The 19927-nt window shown below is 37.2% G+C and overlaps 1 protein-coding gene across 14 annotated transcripts in view; it reads left to right on the plus strand.

The window, feature by feature from the left end:
* The window catches only part of Wnk3 (WNK lysine deficient protein kinase 3), a 220166-nt gene that overhangs the window by 21040 nt on the left and 179199 nt on the right, over positions 1 to 19927 (plus strand). For 13 of the 14 annotated variants that reach the window (XM_021251218.2, XM_087189626.1, XM_021251217.2 and 10 more), the window contains 2 exons: positions 4710 to 5364; positions 18207 to 18379. In XM_021251218.2, the coding sequence (XP_021106877.1) occupies positions 4828 to 5364; positions 18207 to 18379 (710 nt within the window). In that variant the 5' untranslated portion in view covers positions 4710 to 4827. Of the gene's footprint in view, positions 1 to 3938; positions 4038 to 4709; positions 5365 to 18206; positions 18380 to 19927 lie in introns of those variants that run through there. The other variant, XM_087189628.1, reaches the window with a different exon arrangement.

Consider the following 19927-nt stretch of genomic DNA (forward strand, 5'->3'; position numbering starts at 1 on the left):
GTGGTTTCTCTTGCTGTGCAAAAGCTTTTTAATAGGATGAGGTTCCACTTGTTGATTCTTTGTAGTATTGCCCATGCGGTCTGGGTTTTGTTCATGAAGTCTTGGCCTATTCCTATGTCCTCAAGTGTTCTACCTATTCTCTCTTCCAGCAGATTGTTTCTGTTTTAATATTTAGATCTTTGATCCATTTCAGTTTTAGTTTAGTGCATGGTGAAAGATATGGGTTTAGTTTCAATCTTTGGCATGTGGAAAGCCAGGTTTTCCAGCACCATTTATTAAAGAGGCTGTCTTTCTTCCAGTGAAGGTGTTTGGCTCCTTTGTCAAAAATAAGGTGGTTGAGTGTGTCTGGAGTTGTTTTTGCATCCTCTAGTCTGCTACATTGATCCTCAGGTCTGTTCTTTTGCCAGTACCATGCTGTTTTTATCACTGTGGCTTTGTAATATAATTTAAAGTCAGGGATTGTGATACCTCCTGCTTTGCCTTTGTTGCCAAGAATTGCCTTTGCTTTTTCCAAATGAATTTTAAGATTTTTTTTTCCTGATTCTGTGAGATACTCTGTTGGGATTTTGATTGGTATGGCATTGAATCTGTATAACAATTTTGGAAGTGTGGCCATTTTCACTATATTGGTTCTTCCTTTCCAAGAACAAGGAATATCTTTCCATTTTCTGATATCCTCTTCAATCTTCTTCAGAGTACTGTAGTTTTCAATGTAGAAGTCTTTTACATCCTTCATTAGATTGATTCCTAGGTATTTCATTTTTTGGGATGTGATTGTGAAAGGGATTGTTTCTCTTATTTCTCTCTACATGAGTCTGTTATTTGTGTACAGGAAGGCTATTGACTTTTGAGTGTTGGCTTTGTATCCAGCTATGCCCCTGAATTTGGTTATCAAATCTAAACGTCTTTTGGTGGAGTTTTTGGAGTCTTCTATGTAGAGTATCATGACATGGAGGATATAAATGTTGCAGGTATGTTAAACAAGCAAGGCCCAAAAATTAAAAGTAGAAGAGCAATGAATTAGCTTTTATATTAGCCTTCTGGGTTCCCCCCGCCCCTTGGTACCAGGGATCGAACTCAGGACCTTGTGCTTGCAAGGCAGGTGAAGTGCCACTGAGCTAAATCCCTGGCCCCCAATTTTTTTATTAGTACATGTTTGCAGTACATAATGATCACATTCATTGTGTGGAGTTGGTGCATGTACATAACACATTTTACTTCTTTTCATTTCCCCCTCCTTCCCCTCTATTTGTCTCGAGATGTTTACTGAAGTATAGCAGATGAAGTGTAAGAATACTATAGACTCCTCTCTATTTTGTTAGTGAGAAATCTAATTTTTATTTTATTTATAATGATAGCCAAGGAATAAAAATAAAAATATTTAGGTTTCTACATGAATATTTAGCCATTAGAACTTTATGGTAGAGTATAGAACCTGGGATTTGGCTTCTACTTTAAATATCCAACGGTCTTTTCTAGTGACTGGCTGTAGAGAACAGAAACATAAAGGCCTAAAGTAGGTAAGAGAAAGTTAGTTTACACCACAAAAGTAATAATGTTTTGTAGTTAGAATATTTATATTGACATTTTTATCTTATAAGCAGACCTATATAATAAGTCAGATTTTTATATGAGGGATACTTTAATGTACATCAATATAACATAATGAAAATACACTAAGAGAGACTGAAGGACACATTTTTGGAAGACTTAGTGGGACTAGGAATCATGACTTATTATGGCTGTGGGTTAAGATAGTACAGATACAGCTGCAAATTGTCAGTAGAGACTAGTGTAATGTTTTGGAGGCCCCCCTCTTTGTTCTTTTGAGATAGGGTTTCTGCCTTGAACTCACTATGTAGCCCAGGCTGACCTCAAACTTGGGGTGATCCTCCTGCCTTACCCACCTGATTGCTGAGATTACAGGCATGTACCACCGCACCCAGCTTTGGGGCCCCTTTTTGTATTTAGCCTAGCTTTCTTTTTAAAATATTACTATTAATTACTCCCTTTTTTATTACATTTTCCTGCTGGGTGTTTAAGACCAAGCGAAAGTAAGTCCTGTGTTAATCAGAATTTATGTATGTATATTTATCAAGATAAGGCTCCTCAGGAGTTACTTTTGGGGCCATCTGAGGAGCCTCTTAGCTCCTGTAGTTTTTCCCTCCACCCCTTGTGTCATCTGATGGTTCAGTCTTGCCTAACCATATGGCTTCCCTCTTTAGTGATCCTCCTTTTGTGACATTTTTTATGACATTTCCCTCTTTAGTGACCCTCCTTTTGTAGAATATACATTGGTTGTCTCCTGTCATCTTGGGTCTAAACAGTAGCCTGCTCAGGAAATCAGGTGACTCACCAGAGTCGCAGGGCTTTTTTAGATGCGTCCTGTCATGCCCGGGTCCTGGCTAACCTTGGAGGACAAGGGCCAAAATATTGGCTTAGCTCTTTTATCTTCTTTAGCTTTGGTCTCCCAGCCTCACTTGTTGAACACTCGGAAGGTCAGTCTTGAAATAGGAGCAATAATTCTTAATCCTAATTATTATAATCCTACCTGAATATCAGGGCACTTTGAAATATAAGGTGTGACCAGAGAACAGTTACCCCTTTCATTAATTATGGTCAGCATTAGTTTTAGAAATCAGTGTCCTGTTCTATCTGCTTTATAGTTGATGGCCTGCCATCTTAACATACTATTGAGCTTGTCTTTTAGAAATTATATTCCAGAGTCATAGTCTTAATGCCTCATTTATCTCCTGCCATTGACTTGCCAAAAGAAATGTTTCCGGACAGGGTCCAAGAAGGTCCCCCAAGCTAAGTGGCTTGACCCATGGGGCTTGTTTTAAGTTCACTAACCTTCATCACAGAAAAAGAATTTTCAAGATATCTAAAATGCATAGAGAGATTTATTAGGCAGCATTTGAAAAATACACAAAGAAATGAAATGCAGGCCCTCCACAGGGAGAGAGGCCTTTTGAGTTATTTTAATGCAGAATAATACCTTGAGATATTTACTTAAACCCATGTTAGACTTAATGTTTAGCTACAGTTTTTTCCAAATTTTAACTGTTAAAACGAACATCTTTTTGGGCCGGGGATTTAGCTCAGTGGTGCTGCCGCCTGCCTCGAAAGTGCAAGGTCCTGAGTTTGATCCCCGGTATCAAAAAAAAAAAAAGGAACATCTTTTTGCTAAATTTTAGCACAGATTCTTGGTGTTTTGTTTTTGTTAGTACTTGGGACTAAACCAAGGACCTGGTACATGCTAAGCAATCACTCTATCACTGAGCTAAGTTCCCAGCCCTTTATTTAAACTTTATTTTCATAACACGGTCTCACTAAGTTGCCCATGCTGTCCTTGAATTTAGAATCCTCTTGCCATAGCTTCTTGAGTTCTGGGATTACAGGCATCCACCACTTCACCTGGCCTTTTTTTTGCTATTTAGTATAGTATATTAATATTTGATAGTTGTTTCTCCTAAAAATATGAAGGCTAGCTCATAAATAAGTATTTCCATTATTTAAGACTGCTGTTGAATGTTCAGAGCAGCATTATTTAAAATAGTCAAAAGGTGGGAACAACCCACTCCATTGACAAATGAATAGATAAATAAAATGTGGTATATAATACATGGAATAGTGTCAAACTTTAAAAAGGAATGAAATCCTGATAACATGCTACAGCAGAGATTAATCTTTAAAACATTATGTCAAAAGAAATAAGCCAGACACAAAAGGATAAATATTGTGCGCTTCCATTTACATGAATTACCAAGAATAAGCAAATTCAGTGTGATAATAGAATAGAGATTTCCATGGGTGGGTGTAGATAGGGAATTTTTTTGTGGTGCTGGAGATTGAACACAGGGTTTCATGTGCACTAAGCATGTGCTGTACCACTAAGCTACACATTTGACCCCTTAGAAGTGCTTTTCTTTATTTTAGGGACAAAGTCTCATTGTGTTTCCCAGCCTGGTCGTGAACCCCTGGGCTTAAGTGTTCCTCCTGCCTTAGCCTCTCAGGCATCTGGAACTACAAACTAGGTGGGGAATTTTTCTTTAATGGGTACATATTTTTAGTTTGGGATGATGAACAAGTTGTGGGGATAGATAGAAGTGATGATTGCACAATGGTGAATGTATTAATGCCACTGAGTTTTATAGTTTAAAAATGGTTAAAATGGTGAAACATACACACACACACACACACACACTTTTGTTTTTGCTTTTTTGAGACAGGATCTTGCCATGTAGCCCAGGATGGTTTCAAATTCATGATTCTCCTACCTCACCCTCCTGAGTGCTGCCATGTGTGGCTCATGATATTATATATATTTTTACCACAATAAAAAGATACTCTGAATCTTAGACCCAAACCACCTAGAAATCATATAGTTGTTTTACTTATTGTGTGTATTAGCTGATAGCCAAGTGAACTTAGAGTTTGGGCACTTAATAAAACTGCAGTCCTAACCAATATTCACATAATGTGAAGATACATTATTGAGCTATAGATCGAATGGTCTGCTGTGCGCTGTAGGCTACAGTGGTAAACAAGATAAGACACAATCCCTGGAGTCTACTGGTTGCTAAGATTGGACAGAAAAAGAATAAACTTCTTATTAAGAAAAAAGGGATTAAAAATCAGGTGACTTGTTTTTTCCTTAATGATTTCCTTTGTGAGGTGAATTTTAAATATCCTTTTCCCCCTTTTAGGTTGCTATGGGAATATATGACCACATAAAAGGAAGTCTGTTCTGATAATTCTGATACCTAAGATGTGATTGGACTGAGGAGTGGAACAGGAAAAATTTTAGTGCCAACCGTAGTTACAATGGCCACTGATTCAGGGGAGCCAGCTGGCACAGAAGATTCTGAGAAACCTGATGGAGTTTCCTTTGAAAACAGAGTTCCCCAGATTGCCTCAACTTTGACAGTAGAAGCTAGATTAAAGGAAAATAATGGCACCTTCACTGCTTCTGGGGAAACAATAGAAAGGAAGAGATTTTTCCGAAAGAGCATTGAGATGACAGAAGATGACAAAGTTGCTGAATCTTTCTCCAAAGATGAAAGAGTAAAGGCTGCAACAAATATTCCAAGAGTAGATAAACTTTCTAAAAGTATGCTGAGAGGTGGACAAGAAGGTAAATACGAGCAGTGTTCAAAGGCAACTTCGGAAACCTCAAAAGATTGCTTCAAGGAGAAAAATGAAAAGGAAATGGAAGAAGAAGCAGAAATGAAAGCTGTAGCGACTTCTCCCAGTGGCAGGTTCCTGAAATTTGACATAGAACTGGGAAGAGGAGCATTTAAGACAGTGTATAAAGGACTGGACACTGAAACATGGGTTGAGGTTGCTTGGTGTGAGTTGCAGGTGGGTATATAATCTTGGTTTTAGTAAATCTCACTTTTAGCTGACCTGCCCTTCTGAGTGATATAGGATTAAAATATATTGTGAATTTTTTAAAAAGTGAAGTGTTTATCCCGTACTTCCCAGAAATTGTGGTCCTTTTCTAGATCCCCTTAGGAGTTCATGCCAAACTTCTTTTTCTTCTATATTTTCCCTTATGTACTTGCTTTTTTTTTTCAAAGTGCTGGGGATCCACCCAGGTCTTTGCACAAGTGCTGAACTATATCCCCAAATTCTCTATTGTGTTTTAAAAGTACTAAATCTATGGTGGCTTTCTCTTGGAAAATTCTCTTAGTTTGTTAACCTTAGAAAATTGCTAAAATTCTTAACATCTCATTTTGAAAACTTTTTAAAAAATGTATGACTTATTAGTTGATTGTTGCACTAAATACTTGAGAGTAACTAGGGATATGGTCAGTGTGACATCTAACTTTTCTTTCTTTCTTCTCTCTCTCTTTTTTCCCCAAACAAAATTTGGTAGAATTGTGGTGTTATTCAGAACAGGAAGTGTTTTTGATTCTTTGAGGACCTCTATTGATATATGCTCATCATGCCTTTGAGTTTACCTTAGAAGTGAAATAATTACCACAGTCTACTGAGATTAGTCATCTGGCATGTGTTTAGAAAGGAGAAATGAAAGCATTAAGAGAATGATTAAGTTACCTAGATATTTGGTTTGATGACATTTTTTCCTTTTTTAATCTTTATTTTCATTAGTATATATTTATCATACATATTAGTCACATTCATCATAGTGAATTTCTACCTGTACATAATATATCTTAATTATTTTTCCCCATTCCCCTCCCCACCCTTCAACCCCTCTTCCCCTCCCTGTTTACAAAAGCTTTGTTTCCATTTATTCCCTTGTCTCTTTTTTCCTTTTCCCTTCCCTCCCATCCCCCTGCCCCCTTCCTTGTTCCCCTTCCCATTTGAACATTTCTTCCTGCTTTCCAGTATCTGTCATCTATTTTGGTCCTTATTTACTCTTTGATGATGTTTAAGTAGGACTTTTAATTAATGAAACACCAAATAGGGATAGAACATCGTAGAAAGGATTATAATGAGAATACTTACAGACAACTACTGTAACATAAGGAACACCTTTGTGACCTCAGCTCATGACATATAGTCAGTGTTCACATGAAATTATTTGTTTTTGTGTTTTTTTGGTACCGGGGATCGAACTCAGGTCCTTGCACTTGCGAGTCAGGTGGCAGAACCACTGAGCTAAAGCCCCAGACCCCACATGAAATTATTAAAATTAAGATCAAATAAAACCAATTGCTAGTATAGATTTTTGTTGTTCAAATTCCAGTGGTCTCTGTCACTGTGGGTGTGTATGTATAAAATACCATGATTCTACCTATTGTGAATTTGCTTGTAGGTTGCCATTCATATAGATTGGAACTTATTGTAGATGCTGCCTGGATTCTTTTGTCTCTTTCCTCCCTTCCTCCTCCCTCCCCTTACCCCCTCCTCTTTTCTTCTCTCCTATTCTCCCTCCTTCCCCCTGAAGAGCTGGGGATTGAATTCAGGGTCTCACACATGTTAGGCCAGTGCTGTACCACTGAGCTATACCCCTAGGTCCAGTATAGCATTTTAAACATTTTAGTGTCTGTCTGCCTGGCCATCTATTTTATATATATCCCTTCCTCCCTCCCTTCCTCTCTTTTTTCCACTACTAGGAATTGAACCCGTTGGAACCCAGGGCCTTTGCCCCAAGCTATATCCCTACCCCCCCCTCATTTTTTTTTAGACAGGGTCTCACTGAGTTGCAAATTTTCCCAGGTGGGCTTGAACTTATGATCCTATTGCCTTAGCTAAATTATGTAAATTTCATATCTGCATTCTGATCCAGCATTCATTGTTCATTGATACTCTGTACATGAAAGAAATAATTTCCATTCACTTCGTAGTAGAATAAAGATAAAATATTTTGCTGATTGTGTATTCTAGCTATGCTAAAGGAGGTTTACAATAAGTGAAATTTGAGGAAAATATTCCAGTGGCAGAAATTGCCTAGGAGAATGCCTGCTATTGTTCACTTGTGGAAACACTAAAATATCCCATAAAGTCTTTTTTTTTTTTTTAAGTCAGTCTCACTATGTAGTCCAGGCTGGCCTCGCTTGAACTTGCAGCAATCCTCCTGCCTCAGCCTCCTGAGTGCTGGGATTGCAGGTGTGCACCACCATACCCAGCCCATAATGTCTTATTTAAAGTATGGTCCTTGGACCGGCAGTGTGTACATCACCTGGAAGCTTGTTAGAGCTGCAGATTCCCAGGTGACATTTCAGACCTACTGAATCAGAATCTGTCTCTTTGTAGCACCTGCAGGTGATGTGTATGCAGAGTAAGTAGAGTTTGGAAAGCACTGAAATATGGGACCAATCCCAAGAGCTAGCTGAATCAGATTAGATAGTCCCTTAATACAGTAATGTGAACTTTGTATTTATATATACAGATTCATGTAATCTTTATATTTATATATATAGATTCCTGTCTTCCAGTCCAGATGGTCAAACTGGAATCTATAGGAGATAGAGTCTAAGAACTTATTCTTTAAAAATTTCCCAGGTCCTTGGATACAGAGTCAGATTTGAGAATTTTGTGTGGAGCAAATATAATAAATTTATAAAGTACATTTTAATTTATATACAGAACAACAATTGAGCAAGACATGGTGGTGCACATTTGTAATCTTAGCAACTGAGGAGAGTGAAACAGGAGGGGCACTTTGAACCTAGCCTGGGAAACCTAGTGAGACTCTGTCTCACAAAAAATAAATAAATAAAGGGATATGGATGTAAGTCAGTGGTAGAGTGCTTGGGTTCAATCCCTTGTATTGCAAAACAACAACAATCCCCTTACCCACCAAAAAAGAGAATAGCAATTGCAATTTTCTATTCTGAAAAGAATGTTAGAATTAATGCACTTATTTAATCAATTTTTGGATATGGCTTAATATTCTTCCTATTTCAAATTAAGAAAAACTAGTTTATTTTGAATACCAAGGAATAAGGGACATCAATTTTTATTATTTTGAGTATTATGCTGTTTATAATGTATAATTTATAATTTTTCATTAGTCTTATTATATAAATAATTTTATATAAAATGCCAGTGAGCAGTTTAAATTGTTATAGTTTTTTTTTCAATCTTTATATTATGTGTATATATATATTCCTTACTTCTATCTTATCAATTTGATATGTATTTTCTATTAACATCAGTAAAATATGCTATTTTATTGCATTCATATAAAATATGTAAACTGTTTTATTCACAATATCTTTTGCTTAATCTTTTTCACTAATATTAGGCAGTTCTATCAAGTTGTATTTTATTTTTTGGTACCAGGGATTGAACTCGGGACCTTGTGCTTGCAAGGCAGGTGGCGGAACCACTGAGTTAAATCTCCGGCCCTTCAATTTTTATTTTTATATTTTGGATTTGAAATTCATAGCCAAATACAGGATTTATTTATTTATTTATTTATTTTTGCTGCTAGGGATTACACCTAGGGCCTCTCCCATGCTAAACTTCTGCTGTATACCCAGACCAACAATATTTTTTGTTTTTTTGGTTTATTGAGGCAGGCTCTTACTATAAAGTCCAGGCTGGCCTTGAACTCACTATGTAACCCAGGCTGGGGCAATCCTGCCTCAGCCTCCCGAGTGCGGGGATTACAGGCATGTGCCACCAGGTCCAGCTTCTGAACAATAGGTTTTAATGTCTTCCCTAATGGCATTTCCCCTGCTTGTGGATATTTGAATCTTGTGTTCAAATTCTTAACAGTCCGCACCCATTTTTTAAAGAATACATTGAATTTTGACAATGCAAAGAACCAGAAGAGATACTTTACTGCTGATATTTGACTTTGAGAATACAGTATTAAAAAAAAACTCTGATGTTAGAACTTGCCTATAAACCTTTAGTAGTTTGTTTTTTTGGGAGTGGGGAGGGGTACTGCTGGGGATTGAACCCATCTAGGGGTTTTTAATTTTTATTTTGAGAAAGGGTCTTGCTAAATTGCCTAGGCCAACCTTGAACTTGCAACCCTCTTGCCTCAGCCTTAGTATTTGCAATTATAGGCGTATGCTACCACATTCAGCTATAGTTTGTCATACTTTATGGTTTCTGTAACTTGATTTTTTAATGCATAGTGGAAAGACTTTGACTTTTGTTCTTTGTAGAGAGCTCGGGGGCTGGGGGTATAGCATGTAGCTCAGTAGTAGAGTGCTTGCCTAACATGTGAAAGGCTTCGGGTTCCATCCCTAACACCACAAAGAAAAAAACAATTGTTAAAATTATTTAGTGATTATTTGGTAAATTAGTAAATTGCTATAAGCGAAGGCTGTCAGTTATGACATTAGAAGACAATTATTTAGAATACTTTTATTTTTTATTTTATTTATCTTTAAAAGATAGGGTTTCACTATGTCCAACCTCACTCGCACTCCTGAGTTCAAATGATCCTCCTCCCTCAATCTCCCAAATACTGTAGCTGGGACTACAGGGAACAGCTACTGTACCCAGAATTAATTACAAGACTTATTTTAGTTCATACTGTTGAAAGACTTGGTCAGATAACTCTTAGGAATCAATAATTGAAGTTTGTAATAGTTTTCTCCTCCATTTAGAACTTGAGAATCAATAACATTCTGCTTTTATAGATGCAAAAACAGTTTTTGCTTTATTATAACTAGTACATTTATCATTTGTTTTTTTGGTGGAACTGAGTTTTCTTATTATGGAGCTATTTTTCAAATGAAAGAACTTCATAGATACCTGAATTTTTATTTTTGTGGTACTGAAGATTAAACCCTTCACTCTGAGCTGTATCTCCAGCCCTTTTTTAAATTTTCATTTTGAGATAGTGTTTTGCTAAGTTGCCAGATTTCCCAGGCTGGGCTCAAACTCAAGATTCCTCCTGCCTTAGCCTTCCAGAGTACTGGAATTACAGACAAGCCACCATGCTCAGCTTGAAAATCTTTGTTTTCTTTTTTTTTTTTTTGGTACTAGGGATCAAATTTGGGACCTTGCGCTTGCAAGGCATGCGGCAGAACCACTGAGCTAAATCCCTGCCCCTGTTTTCTTTTTTTCCTCAAATGGATTTGATTGTGCTTGTCATGAGCTTCACTGTGGGGTCAGGTATATGATTATGTGCTTCTAAATGTAAACAGGCCTCCTTTAAATAGTACCTAGAGATCTAATAACTCTATGAATTTACAACTTGGGCTTGGGAAATGGCATTAATTTTCCCTGTTCAGTGAGTTAGTTTTGAACTATTTGCTGGATGGATTTTTTTTAAAAGAAAATAAATTGTTAAAGGTAGTAGGTTGAATAATAACATCCCAAAGCTCTTAACCCTGAAACTTGTGAATAGTGACCTTACAAATAATTTGCAGATGAGATTAAATTAAAGTGCTGGATAATAGGAGATTATCCTGAATTATCTGGGTAGAAACAGTATAATTACAAAGATCCTTGTAAGAGAGAGGCAGTGTGGCCATAGTTAAAGATCTAAGGATGGAAGGATAGGAGCAAATTTTGAAGTGATGCTATTGCTAAACGGGGAGTAAACCAAGGAATGCAGGCAGCCTCTAGAAGCTAGAAAAGGCAAGGAGACAGATTATTGCCTAGAGCTTCCAGGAGGAATAGCCCTGCTTACACCTTCATTTTAGTTTAGTGAGGCTCTTTTTGGACTTCTGACCTCCACAGCTAGAAGATAATACATTTGTGTTAAGCTGCTGAGTTTAAAAAAAATTTTTTTTGAGACAAGGTTTCTCTGTGTAGTTCAGGCTGGTCTTACACTCACTATGTAGCCAGGCTGGCTTTGAACTTGTGGCGATCCTCCTGGCTCAACTTTCTGAGTGCTTGTAAACCTGGCTACCACTAAGTTTATGGTAATTTGTTACTGGACTTAAACTCATGGGCTCAAGCAATCCTTGTATCTTAGCCATCCAAATAGCTGGGACTACAGGCCTGTGGGCACCATGCTTGGCTATTATTACTACTTATTTGAGTTGTTTTTTTGGTTGCTGAAGATGCAGCCCAGGGCCTTGTCCATGCTAGGCAAGCGCTGTGTTACTGAGCTACATCCCACCCCCTTTTTTTTTTTTTTTTAAATATGTTCTGGCTATGTTGTCTAGGCTGGGCTTGAATTACTGGGCTTAAATGATCCTCCCACCTCATCCTCTGAAGTAGCTGAGACTACAGGCATGTACTACTGTGCATGGCTTCCCAGCCCTCTTTTATGTTTTTGTTTTATTTTTATTTATTTTTTATGGTACCTGGAATTGAACCCAGGGCCTTTACAATGAGCTACATTCCCAGCCCTTTTAAAATTAAAAAAAAAATTTTGAAACAGGGTATGGCTATATCCTTAAAATGCCTAGGCTGGTTCAGACTTGGAATTCTCCTGGCTCAGCATCCCAGAGTGCTGGAATTACAGGCCTATACCACCACCTGGGTCTCTTGTATAATTTTAACCATTTTTTGTTGTTTTGAGACAGAGTTTTAGGTGCAGTTCAGGCTGGTCTTGAACTCACTGTGTAGCCCAGGCTGGCCGTGAGCTCACAAGGATCCTCCTGCCTCACCCTCCCAAGTGGTGGGATTATAGGTATGCATTACCATGCCTGACCAACCATTTTGGAGCATGTGATTTAAGTGGATTGTATTTAAAACAAGACGTTTAACATTAAACTACTGAAGCTCAAGGGATACACATTAGGGTTGTCATTCCTGGGCATATTAGGGGTGTCATTCGTGGGCATAGAGGTCTTGAACAAATTATTTCATGGTTAGGTTGTCATGGTTCAGTATTTGGCCTTCACCTTTTGTCAGTGCACAGATGTGGTCAGACATATGAAGAGACTGACTTGGTCTTTCTCAGACTTCTAAATGTAGGATACAAGTTTATTAATTTAGAATGAGGAATATAGTTGTTAGTTAAAATGCTCTATGTCATGTGTATGTTAGATATATGGGAAGCCAGATTATAATCAGAAGCTGGTTTGGTGGGTATAGTCAGAGCAAAGAAGCTAAATGTTCCTATATGTCCTCCTGCTAAGGCAGTAAACTGACCAGATGAACTGCATGCATAAGTCCCTACTGGGTGAAGACATGCTTCTTGTTCAAAAGTTTTGGAAGACAAGTGAATCCAGTTCTGTATGCGATTCATTTCCCTTTCAGTATATATCGTTTTTGGCAGAGCACTGCTGAGAATGGAACTTCACATATGTTAGGTAGGTAGGTACTGTGTCACTGAGCTATATGTCCCCAGCCCCTTAACATATGTCTTTTTTTTTTTTTTAGTTACTGGGAATTAAACCCAGGGTCTTCATGCTGAGCTACATTTGCAGCCCTTTTTAAATTTATTTATTTTGAGCAGGATCATATTACATTGCCCAGGCTGGGCTCAAACTTGCAGTCCTTCTGCTTCAGCCTCCCAGAGTGTATGCCACCATGCCCAGGTCTTTGAAATCAGTCTGTCTGTCTATCTATCTATCTAATCTATCTCTTTAATACCATTGATGAACATGCCCAAAGCTTTAATACGCTTATGTGGCCAGGCTATATTATACCTTGGTTTCTTGACTGATATTTTGATGTCCATACTTACAAATTATTATTAGCCCAAGGTGTGTTTATTTTATTGTGTTTTAATTTTAGGTTACACTATTTATCCATGGAAAGTGGTGTTTTGGGAGTGAGGTATCTGTGAGGTATCTGTAGTCATTACTGTGAATTCTGTTTCTGAGATGTAGAGGGATGAATTAAAAGTGTTTGTTAGGGCTGGGGATTTAGCTCAGTGGTGCTGCCGCCTGCCTCACAAGTGGAATCCTGAGTTTGATGCCCAGTGCCCCCCCCCAAAAGTGTTTGTGTCTTAGTTACTTTTGTTATTGCTGAGACAAAATACCTAACACCCAAAATTAAAAGAGGAAGGATTTATTTTAGTTCATAGATAGTGGAAGTTTCAGGCCATAGTCACCTGGGTCCAAGGCGGGGCAGCATAGCAGAGGGGCATCACAGAGGAGAAACAGTTCATGGTGTGGCAGGCAGAAAGCAGCAAGTAGCAAACAGCAGCAGCAAGCCTACATTCCTTCTCTCCCTTTATATTCCATCCAGGCTATAAGCCTATTGATTGGTGCTACCCACACCCAGGGTGAGGCTTCCATTATCCACACCCATAACTATGATAATTCCAATCTGGACTGATTTAGTACCCTATACCCTTAATCCCAGTATCACATGCCCTAGGTCCAGCCAGCTCCAAAAAGCCCTACCTATGAGCTCCTGAGGCTTTGGGGGGACATCTAGCTACAAGCTGTAACAATTGGGTAGGGCTGGTGTCTTAGCTCTGTAGTGGAGCACTTACCTAGCTAGCATGCATGAGCCCTGGGGGCTCAATCCCCAGCACCCTCCCCAAAAAAGTGCTCTCAGTTTAGCATACATGGCTTCCAATATTATCAGTGCCATTTAGGTACCTTGGGCAAGTGAAGCAGTTTATGATAAAGCAGATAAGTGATAGTAATAAAATACTGAGCAGCCTCACATTCATCAAGAATATTCATTGAGGTAAGAGGACCAAGGGTTGAAAGAGATAGGGAAGGCTGGGAGGGGGAGAGAATGAAATAAGAATTAAGAAGTGTTATGTACATGTACCAACTCCCCACAGTAAATGTAATCATTATGTACTGCAAACATGTACTGATAAAAAAGAATATTCATTGATAGAGTTCTTTGTAAGCCAAATATGATTTTAAGCCTTTGTAATATTCACCCATATTTGAAAAAGTTATTTTATAATATGGCTTTTACATCATTGTTGATGATTTCTTTCTTTTACATTTGTAGAAACAGGTCTTTGAAGCCTCTGATCTGGTTCTGTAGGACATTGTTAGTGTTTGCATTAAGAGGGATAGCTAATAAGGCAATAGTTTACCCTTTGGAAGTGATATATTTCTTTTTTATGCTAGAAAAGATATTTAATGCAAAAGAAGTAATAAAGGATTAGTAAAAAAGATATGAGACATTGGAAAAAGTAAAATGGCAAATGTAAATAAAATTAGATCAATAATATTAAATGTGAATTATTAAAAGATCCATCCAATCAAAAGGTAGAGATTATCAGACAAGGTAAAAACCAAGATTGAATTATATGATGCTCAGAGGATATACATTTTAGATTCAAAGACCAAAACTAGATTGTAAATAAAAGTATGGGAAAAGTTATGTCCCATAAATAGCAACGAAAGCTGCAGTGGCTATATTAATATCAGACAAGCCAAACTTTTATTTTGTTTTGTTTTGTTTGAGACAGGGTCTCTATGTACTTTAAGCTGCCCTTGAACTCACATAGCCCAGGCTGACTTCAAATTTAGGGTGATCCTGGGATTACAGGCGTGTGTCATTATAGAGACATTTTGTTTTATTTTGTGAGACAGGTCTCACTATGTAGTTTAGGCTGACCTTGAACTCACTATGTAGCCCAGTCTGGCCTTACACTCATGGTGATCCTCCTTGCCTCAGCCTCCCAAGTGCTGGGATTACAGGTGTGTGCCACCACGCCTGGCCAATAGAGATATTTTATAATGATAAAAAGTTGAACTCATTGGAAGCTGTTGAAATTATAATTATACAGTAAGTGCTGCAATTACAGGCATGCGCCACCAAACCCAGCAGAAATTACTTCATTTTAAACTATTTGTGAAAACAAAAACATAAGCCAGTAAAGTCTATGCTATGAGATCAATTCCCAGAACCAAAACCTAACAAAATAAATAAAATTTTTAGGAAGTGGCAAACCTAGAAGAACCACAATAATTTTGATAAAGGAGAACAAGGTGGGGACAATTTGTGTTAACTGATTTTGACTTTATTCTAAAGGTATCAAAATTAAGACATTTATGGTATTGGCAGGGAGACAGTGGAACACAGCAGAGATCAGTGGAATACAACACAGTCTAGAAATAGACCTAAACAAATATGATTGATTAAATGATATATTTTTTAAAAAGTGCAATGAGAGACATTTATAACAAAAGTGTAAAAAAGGATCAAAATGTATAATAGATAATGTGAAATAGGAAGCAAAGATCCAAAGGGGAAGTGGAAGTGGGAGGGGTAGGGGAAAGGAAAGAAGGCAAAGGAATAAATATGAGAAAAGGAAAAAATGGAAACAAAGTCTTTGTAAATAGAGAGGGGTGGAGGGGTTGAAGGGAGGCAGGGGAATGGGGAAGAAATAAGAACCAAGATATATCATGTAAAGGTAACAAATTTCCAATGATGAATGTCATATTGTATACCCAAAATGTACCAATAAACTTAATGAATAAAAAATAAAAATGTGCTGTGGCAACTGAGCATAGGAAGTATAGCCTTTTCAACAAAAGCTCCTGGAACAGTTGGGCATGTATATTTTTACAAAAAGAACCTCAACCTAAATCTCATACTTTATTATAAAAATTAACTCAAACGGGTCATAGATCTAAGAGTAAAACCTTGCATTTCTAGAAGAAAACAAGAAATTCATTGTGATCTGTGGTTGGGGATAGTGTTCATAGGTGTATCAACCAAAGTATGGTCCATAACAGAAAAAAAATCATAAATTTAACTTCATCAAAATTAAATTATTTTGCTCTATGAAAGACACTGTTAAAATGAACTACACGTGGCCCCCAATGATTCTTTTCTAAGTTTAATTGGAACTGTAATCTTAATGTCTGTATGGAATGTAAATAGGTGAGAAGAAAATAAGAATAAGAAAGTGACATGCCTTACATTATTAAATATACTGGAATCACCTTTTTTTTCCCAAACATTTTGGTAACTGTGATACAGGAATAGATTGGTGCAGAACCCAGTACAAATGGAAACTTAATATTGTATAATGTATATAATACTGAGTTGGATATGCTCATGTTATAATAAAAAGTATATTTTAAAAGAATGTTTTGTTACTTACATTTAATTATACTGTATGTTTTAAATGTGGACCAAGACAATTCTTCATTATTCAGTGCAGCCTAGGCAAGTCAGGCATCCCACAGATTGGGCATACCTGAATCCTAGAAGAAAATACTTCAGCTACAACATTTAGTTTCAGATGAATGAAAAAGTCAAACACAAGCAACAAAGTCTTAGGAGACCAAATTTTAGATACTTGCCTATTGATTGCTGAGTAATTATGATTGTCATTTGAGGAAAAGACTTTTCCATGTCAGTCTTTCTAGTTTTCAGTAGACAACTACAGTTTACACATTGTTTATCCATCTAGTCTTTTTTAAAAAATGCATTTAAATATATACAAAAAATATAGCATTGTTCAGTAGGGTTCTTTTTTATATACAAACTGTCAAAGTTTTGATTGCTTTTGTCACTTAATAGTATGTTTGAGATTTCTGTTCATATTAGTACACAGAGTATCTTTTTGTGAAATCTGTCTATCTCTAAGTAGTAGGAATTGAACCTAGGGCCTTTGTCTTGAGCTTCATCTGGAGCTCTTTTTTGCTGTTATATTGAGACAAGGTCTTGCTAAATTTGTCAGGCTGGGCTCTGCAGTCCTACTGTAAGTATTCTATATTAATTAATGCTGAGAAAACTCATTCAGTTTTACCAATTACAGTACGTTAGCCATTATTACTTAGGTTTAACTCTAAGTAAGTAAATGTTATTGATAATTTCTCACTTTTTGTTCTGTGTCTCACCTTTTTTTTTTTCTTGAGATGTGATCTTGTGTTGCCCGAGGTTTTAAACTCATGGGCTGAAATGATCCTCCTGCCTCAGTCTCCTAAGTAGCAGGGACTATAGGCAAGCACCACCATGCCCAGCCAAACATCTTATTTTTCTAATGATTGTATTTTTTTCCTAAGGAGGAAAGGTTTATTTTGTAGAAGTTTTAGTCCATAATTGGCTGATCCCAAGGCAAGTCAGCATGGTAGAGGGGCGTTGCAGAGGAGAAACAGCTTATGTCATGGTGATGGGAAGCAGAGATGACTGCATTTTCTAATGCCACATTGTTGTTGAACTTCTTTGAGTAATTTTCAGGCAGTGTATTGGATTGGTCTACTTTTCACTGTCCCTATTGTCTGGAAATGCAGGTGAACTTTATTGACAGCTTGTCTTGAGTTCAGAATTTGGGGTCATGGTCCTTCCTCAGAATTCTGTAAACATTTCTCCCTTGACTTCTAGCATTTAATTAGTATGTTAGAGATCCAGTACCTATTTGAAGGTATTTCATTGCTTGCTAGCCTGATATTTCTGTCTGGAAACCTAGAGTACTTTTATTTTGGCAATTCAGAAAGTAAACCAGAATAAATGTACCGGTGTCTTACATTTTGATTATTCTTGCCTGGACTTTATAGATTTTTTATATATGAAAACTCGAAGAGTCCTTAGAGAAGTGTCTCTGTTTTCTGTTTTACTACCTTTTCTCAATTCATTATGAGATGTTTTTCAGGGTAATTAATTTTTTTCTTTTACGATTTAAAGATTGAACCCAAGGCCTGGCAGTGCTAGGCAAGAGCTACATCTCCCACACCTGAGGTACTGATGTATTGTGTAGGTAGGCTTATAACATACTTAATGAAATGTTGAAACTGCTGCATTGCCTTGTGTGTGTGTGGGGGGGTAGTCAAAGTAACTATCTAATGAAGGATACTAGTCATTACATAGATCCCCCAAAAATGACAGGTGAAAATACATACATATATACAATAAAACACTCAGTTTACTGGTGTTAGAAATGTGTATAAAAATTTGTGTGACTTTAATTTGAAACTTATTCTTCCCATTTTTAGGACCGGAAGTTAACCAAAGCTGAGCAGCAAAGGTTTAAGGAAGAAGCAGAGATGTTGAAAGGTCTCCAGCATCCCAATATAGTTCGATTTTATGATTCTTGGGAGTCTATCTTAAAAGGAAAAAAATGTATTGTATTAGTAACTGAACTAATGACATCAGGAACCTTAAAGACGTAAGTTGATCATGATAGTGCCAGTGAAGTTTTATTTGGAAATAATTTTCAGAAGTCATAAAAGTTATTTATAAACTAATACTTGATTAAAGAATTTATAAAATTTGTCTCAGGGTAGATTAAAAAATTAGGGTGTTAACTGGGTTTAGTGGTATCTTCTATGATCCTAGCACTCTGGGAGGCTGAGGTGGAAAGATCACAAGTTCAGCAAGACCCTTTCTTAGAAATATCAAGAGGGTTGGGGGTAGGGATGTAGCTTAGTGAGAAGGCCCTCGGTGCAACCCTTAAAACACTGATGGCTAACCTTTTAGAGCTTTCAGTGATATAAAGCTCATTGTGGCACGTGTCCCATAGGTTCACCACCACTGCCCTAGTACCACAAAAAAATATATTAATGAAATTTGTTATATCATTAAAAATTTAATACTTGGGCCAGGGCTTTAGCTCAGTGGTTCCGCCGCCTGCCTCGCAAGCGCAAGGTCCTGAGTTCAATCCCCCGTACCAAAAAAACCCCACAAAAAAAACCCCAACATTTAATACCTGCCACATATCATTGAATTTCAGAATTGGAAATCATTATAATTTCATTTGGTAAAGGAGAAAAGGTGGGTGTTTGTCCAAGTTCACATATCTAGTGAGCAATACTATATAATACTATATAATTGTAGTCTTTCTAGTCACAACTTTTCATTTGATAGTTGTACATAATTGAATGTGGGCTATACCTTTTGTTTCCTAGCAGTTTTGTGTTACAGTTTATGTAGTCAACCCCTGTTGTGACTATATGTGAGTAATTATTAAGAAGTAAAATAGGACTTTCTTTTTTCAATTGTACTTTATTCCAAAAAGGTCACTCTGGTATGAATTAAAAATGCTATACTTGGCCGGGGATTTAGCTCAGTGGTTTCACCACCTGCTGCGCAAGCGCAAGGACCTGAGTTCGATCCCTGGTACCAAAAAAAAAAATGCTATATTTAAAAGAAAAAAATGTTATACTTGCCAGGTGTAGTGGCTCACACCTGTTATCTCAGCTGCTCAGGCAGCTGAGGCTGGGAGATTGCAAATTCAGGGCAACTTAGTAAGACCCTATATCTGAATTAAGAAAATAAAAGGATAGGGATATTGCTCATAGTAGAGTGCTCTTGGGTTTGATACCCCCAGTACTGGAAAATTTATAAAAATGGGCTGGGGATGTAACTCAGTGGTGGAATACTGTACTTGTCTAACATTTATGAGGTCCTAAATTCGTACCCAGAACTGCCAAAAACAAAACAAAACAGAAAGCTATACTTGATAGGATGTCTTTTTTGGGAAAGGTCAGACTTATTAAGGGGCTGGGATATGTTAGATTGAAGTTCAGCCTCCCAGTCACAGAAAATTTGGATGTCTATCTGAGAATGGGGTGTTAGATTTAAAATTGTTTTTTGCCATAAAAGACAATAGACGTCACTTATAGTGTGTAAAATTTCAGCTTGCATATATGATTTACTCTAACATAAAGTTCTTACAATAAGATAAGAATATTTGTTTATACGTGGTCTTCTGTTT

This window comes from Heterocephalus glaber, unplaced genomic scaffold (genome assembly GCF_053883595.1).
Source record: "Heterocephalus glaber isolate CG9 unplaced genomic scaffold, H.glaber_assembly_v1.0 deba00001545, whole genome shotgun sequence".
Classification (NCBI taxonomy): Eukaryota; Metazoa; Chordata; class Mammalia; order Rodentia; family Bathyergidae; genus Heterocephalus; species Heterocephalus glaber.